The 19,171-nt window shown below is 39.8% G+C and overlaps 2 protein-coding genes and 2 non-coding genes across 4 annotated transcripts in view; 3 read left to right on the top strand and 1 right to left on the bottom strand.

Annotated features, from left to right (window-relative positions):
- NDUFS1 (NADH:ubiquinone oxidoreductase core subunit S1) overlaps positions 1-4,320 on the bottom strand; it is a 33,903-nt gene extending 29,583 nt beyond the window's left edge. The window contains exon 1 of the mRNA XM_058186520.1: positions 4,187-4,320. The gene's annotated coding sequence lies outside the window, so the exon portion shown is untranslated. The remainder of the gene's footprint in view (positions 1-4,186) is intronic.
- Positions 4,321-4,457: 137 nt separating this feature from the next.
- Positions 4,458-16,757, top strand: EEF1B2 (eukaryotic translation elongation factor 1 beta 2). The gene is made up of 6 exons (XM_058186620.1): positions 4,458-4,625; positions 5,727-5,849; positions 7,299-7,422; positions 9,722-9,788; positions 10,526-10,651; positions 16,564-16,757. The coding sequence occupies exons 1-6, from the start codon at positions 4,546-4,548 to the stop codon at positions 16,716-16,718; spliced, it is 675 nt and encodes a 224-aa protein (XP_058042603.1). The 5' UTR covers positions 4,458-4,545; the 3' UTR covers positions 16,719-16,757.
- On the top strand, positions 9,578-9,653 carry LOC131189378 (small nucleolar RNA SNORD51). Its single transcript, XR_009152992.1, has one exon. It is a non-coding gene; the product is annotated as a small nucleolar RNA SNORD51 (small nucleolar RNA).
- LOC131189391 (small nucleolar RNA SNORA41) lies at positions 10,061-10,194 on the top strand. The gene has a single exon (XR_009153005.1). It is a non-coding gene; the product is annotated as a small nucleolar RNA SNORA41 (small nucleolar RNA).
- Positions 16,758-19,171: the final 2,414 nt, after the last annotated feature.

Raw genomic sequence — 19,171 nt, 5'->3', positions numbered from 1 at the left:
TTCCAGACACCCTAGCTCCCCCTGCTAAAAGGGAAAACAACTCAAGGATCTTGGGAAGCTCTGAAAAGTATGATCATAAAAGCCCAGACCAGCACAATACCACTGAGAAAGAAAAACAAGAAATCCAAGAAGAAACCAGCATGGCTGCAAAAAAATCTCTCTGACAAATTGAAAGACAAAAAGGACAAGTACAAAAAAATGGTAAGAGAGACACACAATTAAGGCAGAATATCAGCAGATAGTCAGAATCTGCAAAGACGAAGTCAGGAAAGCAAAGGCTCAGAATGAACAAAGACTTGCAACAAAAGTCAAAGATAATTAAATAAAGTTTCTTCCAACATATAAATAACAAGAAAAAAATCAAGGAAACAGTCAGTCCACTAAAGAGAGAAGATGGCAAGGAAGTAACAGGCAACAGAGAGAAAGCAGAGCTGCTTAACTCATTCTTTGCTTCGGTCTTCACACAAAAAGAAACTATAGCCCAACCAACCAAAGACAGACTAGAAATAAAAGTTAAAATAAGCAAAAAAATAGCAAGAGAACACCTGTCTGATCTTGATGAATACAAATCACCAGGACCTGATGGATTACATCCCAGAGTTCTAAAGAAGCTGGCAGATGTCATCTCAGAACCACTGTACTACATCTTTCAAACATTCTGAAGCATCAGGGAACTTACCAGAGGACTGGAAAAGAGCTGATGTGGTTCCCATCTTCAAAAAAGGGGGAAAAAACAGACCCAGGAAACTACAGACGAATCAACCTAACATCAATACCCAGGAAGTTACTGGAAAAGATAATAAAAAAACAGATCTGCCAACATCTAAAAACAAGAAGAGTAATAACTAGCAGTCAGCACTGGCTTGTTAAAAACAGATCATGTCAAACCAATCTTACTTCATTCTTCAACATAGTGACTAAATTAATAGAACAGTGAAATACTGTGGACATAATATACTTAGACTTCAGCAAGGCATTCGACAAAGTAGACCACAACCTACTTCTTGGAAAGCTAGAAAAAAGTGGGATAGACAGCATCACCACCAGATGGATTCGCAACTGGCTGACAAACCATACTCAGTGAGTAGTCCTTAATGGGTCTAAGTCTACATGGAGGGAAATAAGCAGTGGGGTACCACAAGATTCCATCTTAGGTCCAGTATTCTTCAATATCTTCATAAATGATTTAGATGAGGGAATAGAAGGGGAACTTACCAAATTTGCAGATAATACTAACACCCTAGTATAGGAATAGCTAACACCCTAGAAGATAGGCTCAAGATCCAGATGGATCTTGACAGACTTGAGCACTGGGCCCTATCTAACAAAATGAAATTCGATGTAGAGAAAAGTAAAGTTCTACATTTAGGCAAGAAAAACCAAAAATAAACATATAGACTGGGTGAAACTAGACTTAATAGTAACTGTGAGAGAAATCATGAGAGTCTTAGTGGACAACCAGCTAAATATGAGCCAGAAGTATGCAGTGGCAGCCAAAAAAGCCAATGCAATCCTAAATTGCATTAACAGAGGGATACAATCAAGATCAAGTGAGGTACTAATACCACTCTATAAAGCCTTAGTAAGAGCACACCCAGAGTACTGCATCCAGTTTTGGTCACCATACTATAAAAAATGTTGAGATTCTAGAAAAAGTGGGATAGACAGCATCACCACCAGATGGATTCGCAACTGGCTGACAAACCATACTCAGTGAGTAGTCCTTAATGGGTCTAAGTCTACATGGAGGGAAATAAGCAGTGGGGTACCACAAGATTCCATCTTAGGTCCAGTATTCTTCAATATCTTCATAAATGATTTAGATGAGGGAATAGAAGGGGAACTTACCAAATTTGCAGATAATACTAACACCCTAGTATAGGAATAGCTAACACCCTAGAAGATAGGCTCAAGATCCAGATGGATCTTGACAGACTTGAGCACTGGGCCCTATCCAACAAAATGAAATTCGATGTAGAGAAAAGTAAAGTTCTACATTTAGGCAAGAAAAACCAAACATAAACATATAGACTGGGTGAAACTAGACTTAATAGTAACTGTGAGAGAAATCATGAGAGTCTTAGTGGACAACCAGCTAAATATGAGCCAGAAGTGTGCAGTGGCAGCCAAAAAAGCTAATGCAAACCTAAATTGCATTAACAGAGGGATACAATCAAGATCAAGTGAGGTACTAATACCACTCTATAAAGCCTTAGTAAGAGCACACCCAGAGTACTGCATCCAGTTTTGGTCACCATACTATAAAAAATGTTGAGATTCTAGAAAAAGTGCAGAGAAGAGCAACCAGGATGATAAGGGGACTGGAGACTAAAACATATAAAGAACGGTTACAGGAATTGGCAGGGCTAGTCTAGTGAAGAGAAGGACAGGGAAGATACAATAGCTATTTGAGGGGCTGCAACAGAGAGGAAGGGGTCAAACTATTTTCCAAAGCACCTGAAGGCCAGACAAGGAATAATGGATGGAAACTGAACAAGGAAAGATTCAACCAGGAAATAAGAAGAAATTTTCTGATAGTGAGATCAACTAATGGAACAGCTTGCCTTTGGAAATTGTGGGAGTTACATCACTGGAAGCTTTCAGGAAGAGATTGGACTGCCATTTGTCAGAAATGGTGTAGGGTCTCCTGCTTGGGCAGGGGTTGGACTAGATGACCTACAAGATCCCTTCCAACTCTGTTAATCATTTTTTCACTGTACTTTACACATCACAAGTGTCTTTTTAATAATAGCAAGGTACTGTGAGCATATATAGTTAAAATACACTACAATCCAAACAATGATTTTAAGATTGTCCCAATAGGAATAGCTAACACTTTCATAGCAATATCCTCTAGATCACAATCAATTTATAGACTGCAGCTCAACCTTTTTATATAGATTTGATGGTTTGAAATCTTCAGTTGTTCTGAAACTGAGCCAAAAATCTTAAATCCAAATCTCTATTCAGAGATATATTTTTCAGCTAACACCATGTCCTATGAATTCCTAAATTTTAAGAATCAGGAATTCGTGAGCAAGAGAAGGCACCCAGACTTTTAACAAGTGGGTGAAACTGAGTATTTACAACTATTGATTTTGTTTGCAACTTTTATAAAATACAAGGAATTTTAAATATGTTATGTTTATTAACATAAGCAGTATCTATAGTTTCAATTCAAACAGTATTGGATTCAGTTTAATTAAATGGCACCCCTTTCAAACTTCTGTTCTGCTACTGAAAAAATGTTAAGAAAGGCTTTGTAATTGTTACTTAATATAAAATAATAGGACCTGTTACTCGATGGCAATTATTACTAACATCCCCAGGTAAATGTCAGTCCTGAGCAAGTCGCATAAGCACTGCCAATAAACATTTCTAATGGAAAGAAGCTTGGTTGTCAACAGACTGCAGCACACTTCCGGGGGCAACCGTGCAATCTTAGGTAGCTACATATGGTAAACAGTCCAGCAACCTCGGTGCAAAATGAATGCAACTTTGGTTTTAAAAGCTGCAGCCTTCAGGAGCCAGGACGGATAACATTTGCTATTGTAACACCGAACACGCTAAAACCAAAATCTAATTAAACATACGCACAAACGTTACCAAGATCGCACGGTGACTCTCGCAAGAACAGTACGGTAACATTACGGGGGGCGGGCTTCACTGGAAGCCTTAAAGCTAGATTGCTGAATGTGTATTTTTTTTAAAATCAAGATATTAAACTGATTCGTAGACTTGCCCTACACCACGCGTATTGAATTAACAAGGAATCAGACGGAGCTCGATGAGCTGAACTGCACTTGCACATCCCCGCGACCTCTCCGTCCTTTCTAACCTTCTGGGGTTCCTGCGCGCTCCTTGCCACGTGATGATAACACTTCATACGCGCTTAGGAACCCGGTTTGCACCGAAGGCTCCCTGAAGGGGCCCCGTTGCGTTTACAGACCAATGGAGGAGGAGACCGCGCAGGTGAGAGGAAGGACGGAGTTCTCCACTGGCAGCGGGAGGGGCGGCAAAAAGAAAACAAAGCAAGTCCACAAAGGTGGTAGACCTCGGTCAAGGGCGTCCCCGTCAAGCCCCTCCCGCCTCCTCCTTCGCAGCGCCCGGAGGAAGCCCTCCTTAAGGGACTGCCTTCTCGCTCGCTCGACCAACCGCCCGCCACCGTTTTTTCCCCCCTTGTTACCTCCGCGGCCGGGGAGGCTCCTCGACCTCAAAACAGAACTCCCCTCTAACACTCTCTCCAGCAAAATAATGGCGGTGCCGTCGGCAATTTCCGCGAGACGCTCGGTAATTTCCGGCCGCCAGGAAAAACCGGCCGGAAAACGCGCGCGACTTTCTCTGGAGGGCAGAGGGGAAAAACGAGGGGCGTGCGCGGCGGAAGGATATTATCGCTAAGGAAGTACGTGCGGAAGGATCCGTTGTGGTGTATATAAGCGCCGCAGAGAAGAGACGCGTCCTCTTTGGGTCGGCGGTGTGCTGGTGGGACGTTGCCGGCTGGAGGTTTTTCTTCCTCCCATTGCAACTGACAACTTCGGCGCCATCATGGGATTTGGGGACCTGAAATCTGCCTCCGGCCTGCAGCTCCTGAACTCCTTCTTGGCAGATAAAAGTTACATCGAGGGGTGAGGGGCCCAGACAGCAGCTTTCTGGCGTCTTGTCTTGCTGTGCGAGGGAAACCTATGAGAAAAGCGTTTCTTTCTCCGCTCGCTCTCGGCGTTGTAGGCCCTTCGTTGACACGCTTTCCCAAGTAAAGTTGGGGGAGGGTCCCTGCGGTGAGGCCTGGCTGGGAGCTTTAATAGCCACCATGCGATCAGATAAAGAGTAAAAGAGCGGGCGTTTCTTCTTACCACTCGTTTATAAAAATATCGAAGGCAAGGGCCGTAGTTGCATTATAACAAATTCAACATCATTCTCATCGCCATCATCCCTGCAACGTTCAACATGTTTTTTATCTACCTTACCTTGGTTTCGTTGTTCGAAAACCTGAGGTTATTTTATTGCTGAGAACGTGCTCCACGAAGGGAATGAATTGGCTAATGAAAGACCGCCCAGCAGGGATTTCGGTCGAAATCTTCTGCATCTCAAAAGGTCCTATGGAAGATGTCAGGTCTATTTTGTTAAATGAGGTTGTGTTGGAAATGAACTTTGCAATTAGCTAGTTTGATTATAGCTAATGAAACATTATGGAATGAAGGGGGGAATTGAAACTAGTTTGTGAGCCTGAGTTGTCAGTGGCACAGAACAATTTTTATTCGAGGTTAATTGGTAGATTTAATACACAAACACACATACCTAGGTATGTCAGATATAAATGAAGCTGCAACTTCAAATTATTGCTTTTGACAAGGAATTCCTGCTCCTCTTTTCTTTTAATCCATCTACTTCAGTATGAACATACATTATGGCTGTGGTCAATCCATCCTAGTAAAGAACCAGATCTGAAGGTCACAATTTAACCCCAGGACAGAGTTGCTCTATTCAAACGTTAGTGAACTGGATATGAAAGGGAAAGGTCTGCTAGTTCCCATCAGACAGTTGCATCTGAAGAGCCACCTAGTGTCAACTGTTAACAAGTTCAGCCACTGTAATTTTCCCAAAAGTGAAAGTTGCAAAGCTACTATAGAATCCATACGATTGGTGTTTAATTTATAGTTATTATGGTACAGACTTTGGTAAGTTAAAGTGGCTTTGCTAATTAAAATTCATGATTATGTTTCCTGCAGGTATATTCCATCGCAGGCAGATGTTGCTGTATTTGAAGCAGTTGGTTCATCCCCTCCTTCCGAGTTATACCATGCCCTCCGGTGGTACAACCACATTAAATCTTATGAAAAACAAAAAGCAAGGTGAGGCTCATTTCTGCTATTTGCATTTCTGTTTCTGGTCTGCCTACAGTTTGTGTTTCAGATGAAGATCACAGAAATATAATTTTTTTTTCAGAAATCTAGAGTTTGAGGTATTTCTCCAATGGGGATATGGAAAATATTCTTTGCATAGGAAGCTGCCGAGGATGGTCCATGTTTCCAAAAATGTAGATGTTGGACTCTTCTGGTCTAGATCAGAACACCAGGGCTATTTTAATCCAGGCAGAAGTAGTTTGGGAGAGGAATGGGGAAAAGACCAGGGATATTGGTGGATAAGGGGAGGGAGAGAAGGGAAGATTTGGGAATATGGAGATTCCTTGGAGTGTATCATACTGAGATTGTGACAAGGGAGAAAAGGCATTGAGATAGGCTATATATTGCCCATCTCGCTATCAAAAATGATTCTGGGTGGGAGAAGGCACTGGAAAGATGGAGAGTTCCAAAGAGAAAAAGACGACAACATGCATGAACCTTGCCTGCTTGCTCACCTGAATATGTTTTTCTCTGAACAAAATGAAACTTAAATATTTCCCACTTTTGTATAGTAGCCATTAATATAAAATTCACCATTCTGTATTTCTAAGAAAGTAAGATCTCTATATTAGTATTTATATAACTGGGTAGTTTTAAATTTGTAATTCACTTGTCCTGATGAATGCCATTGAACAAATTGCATTATAAACTTTCAGGTAGTTCTTAATTGGGATCAGAATTTCTGTTGTAAGTTGTTGCAGTCATAAGTCATCACATGACTCAGTTTTACAACTATTTTTTCAGTTGTCATAAATTGAATCACTTGTTGCAAGTAGGAATCCAACTTAACCAATGTCATTTTTTGCCAAAACCCAGCAAAAAACATAATTGCAAACTATCTGTCAAATGCCTGAAGTGTAATCACATGATTGCAGGACTAGGGTGACAGTTGTAAGTTCAAATTTAGATCATAACTGATTTTTCTGGCAAACTGACATTTTCTGTTAAATGATTATAAGTCAAGGATTACCTATACAAGAAATGGAGTGCTTACACTTTAAAACAAGCTTTCATAATCCACATAAACTAAATCTTATGTAAGTAGATTTAGAAAATTCCCAATTTCAGAAAATGTTATTTAATCTGATTTTATATTTAGTAATAAATAAAAACCTCTGAAGGCACCTGGCAATGTTAGCTGAATCAATGACAGCAAGTCTCACTTACTGATGCTCAAACCTGTGCTGGAGATACATTATAAGTAACCATTTAAATTGCAGTTTGCCTGCAGGGCATCAGGTGCCTATGAAGTTGGCATCTACCTTTGAAATGTCAGTATGTTTAAGGACAGCTGTTAATTGGTTGGCAAAGGGAGGCTGCACTTCTACAGCTTTATTCTGGACCACATTGAAGTAATAGGAATTTATGGTCAACAATTAAATGCCGTCTGTTTTCTAGTCTGCCTGGTGTGAAGAAAGCTTTGGGAAAATATGGCCCTGCAGATGTTGAAGACAGTACAGGCACAGGTGGAGATAACAAAGATGAAGATGACATTGACCTTTTTGGTTCTGATGAAGATGAGGTACCCCAAGCTTCTTCCTGTTAATTTTGTGTGGGGCTTACATAAAAAGCAGCATGAAGTTAATTGAATTATGTAATAGAATATAATGCAGTTAAGATTAAATGGTTTAAACACTGTGTTTATTGTACTATCTACAATACTGCCCAGTTGGGCTAGCTTGCACATAACAGAATTGTAATGGAATATATTTAGCTTCTTAGTTGAAGGATTTCAAAGTTCCTTCAGAGGTTGCCCAGCTTAATATTTTCTGTTTGCCATTACAATCACATCTAACCCTAAATCATATCAGCCCCATGTGTGAAGCAAGGTACACGGTTGATTTGGAATTCTTTTCAGTTGGTTGGTGGTCTGAAGGAGGAACTGTTGTGTGTAAAATCTATTGCATAGAAAGATCAATTTAAATGAGAGCAAACCCTATTTCCTACTACCAATGATGATGCTAGTAGTGTAGTGATACCTCTGCAAAAAAACAGACAAGCTCAGAGAGCACAGAGGACCACATAGTTACAAATACTCTCTTCTATAGAAGGACCATTCTCTTGATAGCCTTAGACTGGCTGCCAACATGAAATTCTGTAGGGATGGTGTGTGAGGAAAAATGTTTCACCTCAAGAGCCAAATGGCTCCTAATAACTATCTCAGTTATTTAAGAAAAAAATGTAACTTTTTCATCTTACAATTGAAGCCACAACCAATATAAATTATCTCACATAACTCAGGCTTGCTTTTTCTAAGCAGCATGAACTCCCAATAGAGCCAGGTCATTCCTTCATTTAACTGAGAGTGAGGGCACTGGAGCAAAATGGACACATTGTTTCCACTTAGTTTAGAGACAAACACACTACAGAGTCCACTTGGAGCTGGAGATGAGGGCGCTGCAAAGAAGACTTAGTAATTTGACATTATCTGGCAGATTTGGCCTACAGTTTTGAACCGAGTCAGTTTATCTTATTGAGATTCCTTTCAGATCCTATATCTTGCAAAGGGATATAAGATTTGGAAGGAAATTAGCGTTGCTAGTTTTTAAATCATTCCTAACAATGAAAATGGAACTGGCCCTGTTACTGCTTTATGGTTATTAAAAAAGCTTTCCACTGACCCAGTAGAATTTAGTAATTAATATGCTAAATGTAAATACCATATACTGTGGTCTAATACGACCAAGAAGGTAGCTTTGCAATTGTATCTCAGATATACTTGAGTGTCTAAATCAATTTCATTTGGGATTTAAACAAGGATGTGAAATAAAAATTTGTTTGGTGAATGAAAAGAGTGGTGCATTGGAATGTGGCTTTATTCGTTTTGGAACTTTCTGTGGCCTTCAATGCAATTTGGCCATAGTGTCTTTTGGGGTTACCTGATAAATCTGGGCCTTTGGTAATCGTTGAAGTTGTTAGAATTTCGTTGTATCCAGAATATTTTGTTTCTTATATATCAATAAAAGGATTATGCTCGTTTTGAGAAGTCTTTTAGATCCTAAGCTGTTCCTTCACTACAAAATAATGACAGATATGAGTACATTTGAACAATAATTTATGGTAATAGCTGGTTCCAAGTGATCATATTGGGCAACAGTTTTTCCCTAATAGGTGATTTTAGACTATGAAAAATAAACCCTTTAACTTTGCAAAATAATTCAATCTTTTATTTAGCCATTTAATTGATGGGTTGTGTTGTAACTTAAGATTTGCAGTTACGTTAATTTTATCTTATTTTTGAATTTATTGTATATTAATGTTAGCCTTTTTTGTCTGTGTGCTATATTTTAGTGGAAACACTTGGTATAAACCTAAGAAATCATTAGATAATGCTTTACTCTGTAAAACTATGGTAGATAGCACAATCTTTCCAACCTTTACTGACTTTTAAAAAAGCTAAGTAGGCTTAAATCACAGTAAATTTTGTATGGATGACTTCTGGGAAAGCCTAGGGCAGTAGTCTAGACTGGGAAAACAAATAAAAAATGTTCTAGAAGATAGCAGTTGCAAAGCAGTTTTGTGTTTTTGTCAAGAGAACTGTGGACATGTAGTAGTAACCATGAAATCAGGAATCATGCCCCACTTGAGGGGAGGCTTTACCTTATATTCTGTAATGCATATTAAAGTTGTCTGTAGATGGTGTTTTAATATTAAAATATCGTTTTTAAAGCTTTAAATTGATGACATGATGAATAAAACCAAATCACTATCTTTCGTCTGAAATTATGATGATTTGTTTTTCTGAAAGATCCAGTTGAGTTTGAGCTTGATAAGGAAATAATTGCTTTATTTTATTTAACTTTGTTTCTTCATTTCTTCAGGAAAGCGAAGAAGCAAAAAAGTTAAGGGAGGAACGGCTTGCTCAGTATGAATCAAAGAAGGCCAAAAGTAAGTTATTAGCCCTTCAGCACTCCTTAAATTTACTTAGTCTGAATTATTTCCTAGATTAACCAAAATCTATCTAAAATCACTGCGTATAAGTATTACAGATATATTTCTTACTGCAGGTATTGCTTTGATTTGAAGTCTGTCATTACAGTTCAAATGTCTGAATACAGGTGAAGATAAATTCCCAGGACTATAGAAGTAGTACAACATCCTGCTTAAATTAGGTGTTTTTCTGTCAATGGTAAAATACTGATTTCATAGCAAATATGTGATTCCACAGGTACTGGCCTGAAACTGTTCTGTGCTGTAGCAGTTGCAGGATTCCAACTGTGGGAAAATAGCCGTTACGCTTGCAGAATGCTCCTTTCCCAACCAGGAGAAGAGAGTTTTGGTGTAACGAACAATATCATATCTTGTATTCTTCTCCTGTGCTGAATAAATTTAATCTTATTTTGCAGTTGAGAAGTTTTAAATATTTAGTGTGTGATACTTTTAGCTTTTTTCTAAGTAGAAACAATAACATTTTTTTGAATACTATCATTAGGTTGTGTAAGGAAATTTGTTACAATACAGTTGCTATGATGATGTTATCCATTCAGTCATGTCTGACTCTTGGCAATTCTCTGGACCAGGTCTCTCCACATCTTCCAATCTTGCACTACTTTGGCAATTGCTAGAACTTCTTGAAATTATGTAAAACAACCTGCTTTTATTGAGTTATTCTTTGGTTTCTCTAGAACCAGCACTGGTTGCCAAGTCATCCATTTTATTAGATGTAAAACCTTGGGACGATGAGACAGATATGTCCAAATTGGAGGAGTGTGTCCGAAGCATTCAGGCTGATGGCTTAGTCTGGGGATCTTGTAAGTAATCACTTGGAGATAGAAAAAATATGACTTTTAGAGTAATAAGCATAAGATCTATGTATAGTTGAATTGCTTCTTAAATCATGTCCCCAAAAGTTCATAGAGTTTATTGTTTCCATTTCACAAAATCATGGGCTTATTGTTGAGAACTGGTGTAGTAGAGCCAGTCAAATTTCTTACTGAGTACCCCAAAATGGAATTTTGGCCTTGTTGTGGACTAATAGTATTTAGACTTATATACCACCCATAGTGCTTCACAGCACACACTGGGTGGTTTATAATGTCAGCATTATTTGCATATTGCTCCTAAGAATCTGAGTCTTCATTTTACTGACCTCAGAAGGATGGAAGGCTAAGTTAACCTTGAGTCTTGTCAAAATCGAACTCAGGCTGTCGGAAAGTTTGCCTGCAATATTGCATTCTAACCACTGCACCACCAGAGCTCCTAGACTAGGTCGCCACCAGAGCTCCTAAACTAGGTCATTGAATTCTGATGGCCCCTGTAATTTACAGTACCTTATCACATCTTCTTTGAGAGTCTGAGATGCATATAGAGGTGAATTTTCACCTCTATATTTTTATATAATATATATAATTATATAATTTATAATTATATATATATTTATTATTTTTATGTGTGTGTGTGTGTGTGTGTATATATATATATATATATATATATATAGAGAGAGAGAGAGAGAGAGAGAGAGGTCTTTGGTTGTTCGGGTTTTCTCCCGTGTAAGATTGGAAGTGTCTTGGACGTTCTCAAGTCTCATTCTAGAACCAGCACTGGTTGCCAAGTCATCCATTTTATTAGATGTAAAACCTTGGGACGATGAGACAGATATGTCCAAATTGGAGGAGTGTGTCCGAAGCATTCAGGCTGATGGCTTAGTCTGGGGATCTTGTAAGTAATCACTTGGAGATAGAAAAAATATGACTTTTAGAGTAATAAGCATAAGATCTATGTATAGTTGAATTGCTTCTTAAATCACGTCCCCAAAAGTTCATAGAGTTTATTGTTTCCATTTCACAAAATCATGGGCTTATTGTTGAGAACTGGTGTAGTAGAGCCAGTCAAATTTCTTACTGAGTACCCCAAAATGGAATTTTGGCCTTGTTGTGGACTAATAGTATTTAGACTTATATACCACCCATAGTGCTTCACAGCACACTGGGTGGTTTATAATGTCAGCATTATTTGCATATTGCTCCTAAGAACCTGAGTCTCCATTTTACTGACCTCAGAAGGATGGAAGGCTAAGTTAACCTTGAGTCTTGTCAAAATCGAACTCAGGCTGTCGGAAAGTTTGCCTGCAATATTGCACTCTAACCACTGCACCACCAGAGCTCCTAGACTAGGTCGCCACCAGAGCTCCTAGACTAGGTCGCCACCAGAGCTCCTAGACTAGGTCGCCACCAGAGCTCCTAGACTAGGTCGCCACCAGAGCTCCTAGACTAGGTCGCCACCAGAGCTCCTAGACTAGGTCGCCACCAGAGCTCCTAAACTAGGTCATTGAATTCTGATGGCCCTGTAATTTACAGTACCTTATCACATCTTCTTTGAGAGTCTGAGATGCATATAGAGGTGAATTTTCACCTCTATATTTTTATATAATATATATAATTATATATATATATATATATATATATATATATATATATATATATATATATATATATATATATATATATATATAATTATAAATATTATATATTTATAATTATAATTTATAATAAATATATAATTATATAATTTTCATCCAACAATCCACCCAACCAGACATCTAATCATCCATCCAACAACCAAACTACCATCCAACCATCTATACAACCGTCTGTTGTACACAACCCCCAACCTACTAACGTCCAAAACTAGGTATGCACGCCCCTTACCTCTTCAACACCAATCACTTCAGATCTCAAATGCAAATTGATAAATGCAAGAAGCAAATTACCTGAATTGATCCTCTTATTAAACAGTGGCACATTTGATATCATTTTTGTTTGTGAAACATGGCTGAACTCATCCCTTCCTGACTCCATTATCTCAAACAAAGAATATCAAGTCTATCGATCAGATCGTGAAAACCGAAGAGGTGGTGGAGTGGCTATCTTTTACAAAAAGTCACTGAATCTAAAAAATATCCAAGTAGCACATAAACTCTTTTCCTGAAACTATAGTATGCGACCTATCCCTTGACACTACTCTTCGATTCTTACTATGCTACAGAGCCCCTGACTATGACATTACCCATGCAAATATGCTAACCTCAATGCTAACATGGGCTACCTCTTGCCCATATCCTCTCATCTTCCTGGGTGACCTAAATCTACCTCTCATTAACTGGACAACTAATGAATGTTCAACTGACCCAATCCATACTACACTATACAACGCTGTTACAAACCTAGGTCTTGAACAACTTGTAACTAACAATACAAGACTCAACAACTGCCTTGACGTCATCTTCTGCAACAATTCAAACTCAATTTACGGACTACAAATTAAAGAACCTTTTTCCAACAGTGACCACTGCATGATTGATTTTCGTCTCAATATACGTCCATACTTAAATCGTCATAACAGTACTCCCAACTACAACTTCAAAAAGCCAATTCGACCTTATAAACAACGATCTTTCATTTCTGGACTGGCAAAATCTGTTTGCAACCTGCATAACCGCTGAAAACCACTATAGAGTCTTCCTACTTGAAATCAATAGAGTCATTAAACTATATGTACCACAAATGACTACCATGACCAAGAAAACAAACTACCCATATCAATAAAAAGCTTCAATCAAAAAAATCCTCTGGAAAAGAAACAAAAAGGCTATGTTACAAATTTCAAAACCGCTACAGAAACATATGCAACCAAATAAAACTGAATGCACAAATTACCACACCAAGCAAGAAGAGAACCTTCTGCACACATTCCAATCGTGCCTTTTATAATTTTGTCAACAATAAACTTAAAGACTCAAGATCCATCCCACCACTAAAAGATTCTAACAACAAAGAATGCAATGACGAAACAGTCAAAGCAAACCTCTTCAACATTTTCTTTGGCTCAGTTTTTGTTAACTCCGATAACACATATCCGACATTCCACAAACGAACCAGCAATGACTATGATGATTTAACTCATATAGATTTCACAGAAGACAACGTTGGAAAAGCTCTTCACAACTTAAAACCATCGCTTTCTATTGGACCCGATGGACTATGTGCATACTTCTTAAAAAAACTTTCCATTAATATAGCAGAACCCCTAAGTATTATCTTTGATAAAGCTTTCACTACCAGTTCTCTTCCCAAACTTTGGTCACTAGCCACAGTCATCCCTATCTTCAAAAAAGGAGACCCCAGCTTAGTCGAAAACTACAGACCGATCTCCCTTTGCTGCGTCACCTGCAAAGTCATGGAATCTATCATCAACCAATCCATTACCTCACACTTAGAAACTAACAACCTACTCTCCAACAAACAATTTGGTTTCAGGAAAAAATTATCATGTAACTTACAACTTCTCCACTGCAAAACATATGGACTTCAAATCTAGATCAAGGCAAATCAATAGATGCAATCTACATAGACTTCTGCAAAGCTTTTGACTCAGTAGTATGCGATAAACTTCCCCTAAAACTAACATCCTATGGCATCTCAGGACCCTCCACAAATGGATATCTGCTTTTCTGTCTAACAGACAACATGTGATCAAAATTGGCAATGCTTTATCAAATCCTGTTCCTGTCAAGAGTGGCGTTCCTCAAGGCAGCGTCTTTGGACCAACACTCTTTATACTATACATTAATGATCTTTGAGACCACATCTCAAGTAATTGTGTTCTCTTTGCTGATGATGTCAAACTATTCAACACCACAGACAATACTTCTATCATTCAGAACGACCTTGATCATCTAACTGCTTGGTCTAAAAATTGGCAGCTCCAAATTTCAACCAGCAAATGCTCAGTCTTACATATAGGAAAAAGACCCCAAAACTAAGTACATACTAGATGGACATTACCTTACAGACGACCCCCATCCCGTTAAAGACCTTGGAGTTTTCATGTCAAATGATCTAAGTGCCAAAGCCCACTGCAACTACATAGCAAAAAAAGCTCTAAGAGTTGTAAACCTAATTTTGCGTAGCTTCTTTTCCAAAAACACCACACTACTAACCAGAGCATATAAAACATTTGCTAGACCAATTCTAGAATACAGCTCACCTGTTTGGAACCCTCACCACATCTCTGACATCAATACAATTGAACGTGTCCAGAAATATTTTACAAGAAGAGTTCTCCATTCCTCTGAAACCAATAAAATACCCTATCCCACCAGACTTGAAATCCTAGGCTTAGAAAACTTGGAACTCCGTCGCCTTCGACAAGACCTAAGTTTAACTCACAGAATCATCTATTGTAATGTCCTTCCTGTCAAAGACTACTTCAGCTTTAATTGCAATAATACTAGAGCAACTAATAGATTTAAACTTAATGTCAACCGCTTTAATCTAGATTGCAGAAAATATGACTTCTGTAACAGAATCATCAGTGCTTGGAATACTTTACCTGACTCTGTGGTCTCTTCCCATAATCCTAAAAGTTTTATCCAAAAACTTTCTACTATTGACCTCACCCCATTCCTAAGAGGACCATAAGGGGCGTGCATAAGCGCACAAACGTGCCTACCGTTCCTGTCCTATTGTTTTTTTTCTTTTCTTCTTCCTATATATATATGTGCTTATACCTCCTTATATTTACTCATATATGTGGTTATATACTATATAATCTTTTGTATGATACCTACATATATTGTTGTGACAAAATAAAATAAATAAAATAAATAAATAAATAAATTATTTTTTCCTATAAAAAAGGTAAAGATAAAGGTTCCCCTCGCACATATGTGCTAGTTGTTCCTGACTCTAGGTGGCGGTGCTCATCTCCGTTTCAAAGCCCAAGAGCCAGCGCAATCCAAAGATGTCTCTGTGGTCATGTGGCCAGCATGACTAAACGCCAAAGGCACACAGAACACTCTTATCTTCCCACCAAAGATGGTCCCTATTTTTCTACTTAAATTTTTTACGTGCTTTCGAACTGCTAGGTTGGCAGAAGCTGGGACAAGTAACAGGAACTCACCCCGTTACGCGGCACTAGGGATTCAAACTGCTGAACTGCCGACCTTTCGATCGACAAGCTCAGCATCTTAACCACTGAGCCACCGTGTTCCTATTTTTCCCTACAGAACCTCTTAAATAAAAGTTATCTTTGCACCTGATAGGAGATGTATGTGAACTAGTATCATTCTCTTCATCTCTCCATTGTTTTTGCACAATGTATATATCTACCGACACGGAAACAGCTTTTAAATTTACCAGACTACCCTACCTCCTTGCAAACAACAATGCCATTAGCACGTTACCTTAAATTGGGTTTATTGCTTATTGCTGCTCCTGCATATGTCTTCAATGCACTTACGTTTATTAAAAGGTTCCAAGAAGGAAAATTACCTAAGTTTACTACAGCATTTGAAACTTAAATGATGAATGTTGTAGGACAAAGGTTGTGTCTCTACAACAGTCATCATTTATAGCAATAAATTATTGCCATAAATCAGCTTGGTGGCACTTTTCCAGACTAACACATTTTATTAAAAGACATAACTAAATAGAGTGCTGCTAGAGTCCTCCTATAAAATGATGAATGTCAGGGACTATCTAAGTTCCCCCCTTTTAAATTCACTTCTTAGTTGCTATATTTCAGGGGGGTCTCTGTATGAGTGGAGCTGTAATTCAAGTTCCTGAATGCTTGCTTCTACACATTATCCACACTGAATAGCTATTATAGGGGATAAACATAGAGTAGATTACCAGTTTTAACAGTTGTTTTATTATCTTTCTAGCCAAACTAGTTCCAGTTGGTTATGGAATAAAGAAACTTCAAATTCAATGTGTAGTTGAAGATGATAAAGTTGGAACTGATATGTTGGAAGAGAAGATCACTGCATTCGAAGATTATGTACAATCAATGGATGTGGCAGCTTTCAACAAAATTTAAGTTGTGGTAGCTTCTGGAATAAAACTATAGCAGCAGAAATGTTGTGATTTATTGTCTTCAGCTATTTGACTTTAAAAAATTGAGTTTTCAATTGAAATTTGTAGGCTAAAAGGAAATATTGTAATTTGAATTCTTCGCTTCAGAGATAGAAGGTGGTTCTACCGTAGTCCCACTCTTATCTTGGAAGGAATTCCAAGTTGTGATTTTACACTGGTGAACCAAATCCCCTCTAATTAATTGAATAGTTTTTTACCTGACATAGTGAGTTGCTCTGACATTGAAAGCACTGAAATGGAGGAGTTTAAAAAGTTAGATGGGTGAACAGCAGAGGATGGCTTATTTCATAAGACTCCCCTCAGATTTAATAGTATGTATGAACCATCTAAGGAGAATTCACTTAAACCCACTATGCAATTGGATCATCAGCTATTTCATAATGACTCTGAAAGCTCCATAATTATCATGACACATGAACACCTCAGTCCCACAAGCTAGCATAAGTTTAGTTATTGTCTTCTATGCTATTGATAGGTACCTTTAGAGTTTTTGATTTGGAATGCATTTGAAAACTGATGGAAGGCTGGTTGGTTGGCTGCTTCTGCTTCTTTAATGGTGTTTGTTCATCTTTGCCTTTTGAGCATTGCATCCATTTATGTCTGTCCATGGAGCCTTTGAGTGGCTTGCTTTTTTTTTTAAATGCTTTACTAGTTGGCGTCCTAATCTTAGGGATGTATGCTCTTTTGGATCTTGCTGAAGCAGTTTGTGGTATGCTTTGGTGCAAAGCTATGTTTGAAAGTGTTGCTTTGAGGTCTGTTTACTGCATTTCTTCAGTCTATCCCTTTGGCACTGAAAGTGCAAAAAGAATTTTCTGAGCAAGGATGCAAGTATGACTCAAGATTACTTCTTTGTTCTGTTAATGTACTTTACATTTAAGATGTAAATATTGGCATCCAGACAGGCAAGGATTGATTTGAATTTGGTCCTTGTGTGGGCCTCGGTCCTGAACAGCCTTCTCTCTCTTGCCCCCCCTCCCCAATGCAGAAATCTCCACTGCAGATGAATCTTTGAGTGAAGGAGAAATCCATATTCCGTATTCTTTTGGGGTAAGGTTGAGCATAAGCAAAATATTTTAAAACAGTTTAAAAACAACTTAATGGATTGACTGGAATTGAATACTTTCTGCCTGGATGTCTTAGTCTCTAGAGCAGGGGTGTCCAAACTTTTTTGAGTGAGGGCCAAATACAGAAAAATAAGCAAAGGCCCGGGCCGCGGGGGGGGGGGGGGGGCGGCGAATGGGCGTGGCTTATTTTGGGGTGTGGCTTGGTGGTCATGTGACTGGTGGGCGTGGCTAACTGCTCGTGACTGAGTGGATGTGGCTATGGGCATAGAAACTACTCAGAGGGCTAAAAAAAGTAATTTTTGACCAGTCCTCACACTTATGACCATCCTCACATTTATGCCCATTGCAGCATTTTTAACAACCATATCACTCATTTCACAACTGCTTCTCTTCACCACGGTTACAAGATAGGGTGCAAAATGTAAAGATAGTTGTACGTGTGAGGACCAGTCAAAAGTGTGAGAACCTGTCAGAAATCACTTTTTTCAGCCGTCTGGGTAGTCCCTATGCACAGTTTAGGCTTAAGTATACTATATGTGTGTGAGTTATATATATGTGCATGTGTATCTCTATGTTTGTGTACGTGTGTGTTTGTGTTATGTTGATTTTTAATGTAATATTTGGATTGAAGGCGAACTCGGCCTCGGGATGCTCCGGGGACAGAAACGCCGCAAAGAGCGACGGCTCAGCTGCCCCCAAGGGAAGGAGGACCCGGAGAAGAGCCCGACGCCGCCGCAGCCACGCACCTGATCGGCCTCCCAAGGAGCTACGGCCGGGTGCCCGTCAGCAGCTCAGCTCCCACAGCCAGCCCGCCCTCGCATTACCCGGGGCCCTTTTGCAGCAGCTGGTGGGGAGCGGGGGCGTGCGGGGCGCGGCCGGGGCCTCAAAAAGCAGTAGGGCCGCCCGGACCTTGAGTCCGCGGCTGGCGTCCTCCGGCCCTTGAAGCAGCAGCGGGGCGGCGGCCTCCGTGGCCCTTCGCCTCTAGGCGGAGAGCAGGTGGCAGTCAGTGGCTCCCAGGCGGCGATCCCTCAGCCTCTTCCCCCACTCCCCGCCTCCCGCCTGACTCACCAGCCCTGGGCCGCCTCCCGCCTGGCCCGGCCTCCGAGCGGAACTTGGCCGGAACCACCAGCGGCTCTCCGTCCGCCTCCCGCTGCCTCTTCCTCCCGGGCAGCCGAGGGGCACCGCCTCGCTTCAGTCCGCACTCCGGGGGGATGGACGGGGCGGCGGCGGGAGCAGCGCCTGTGCCTATCCCGCGCACCGCTTCCCCCCGCCGCCGCTCCAGCGGATCCCGCCACCGAAATTCATCCTCAGAGTCGCCCATTTTGGCGGCGCA

The sequence above is a fragment of the Ahaetulla prasina genome, chromosome 1 (assembly GCF_028640845.1).
Source record: "Ahaetulla prasina isolate Xishuangbanna chromosome 1, ASM2864084v1, whole genome shotgun sequence".
NCBI lineage: Eukaryota > Metazoa > Chordata > Lepidosauria > Squamata > Colubridae > Ahaetulla > Ahaetulla prasina.
The sequence above is the reverse complement of the archived record's forward strand: the minus strand, read 5'-3'. Positions and strand labels throughout refer to the sequence as shown.

Bases quoted from the DNA above. Each gene is read 5' to 3' on its own strand.
- EEF1B2 (XM_058186620.1), top strand. From the start codon at position 4,546: ATGGGATTTGGGGACCTGAAATCTGCCTCCGGCCTGCAGCTCCTGAAC. The intron at 5,850-7,298 runs GTGAGGCTCATT...TCTGTTTTCTAG, and splicing joins TATGAAAAACAAAAAGCAAG to TCTGCCTGGTGTGAAGAAAG. The intron at 10,652-16,563 runs GTAAGTAATCAC...TTATCTTTCTAG, and splicing joins TGGCTTAGTCTGGGGATCTT to CCAAACTAGTTCCAGTTGGT.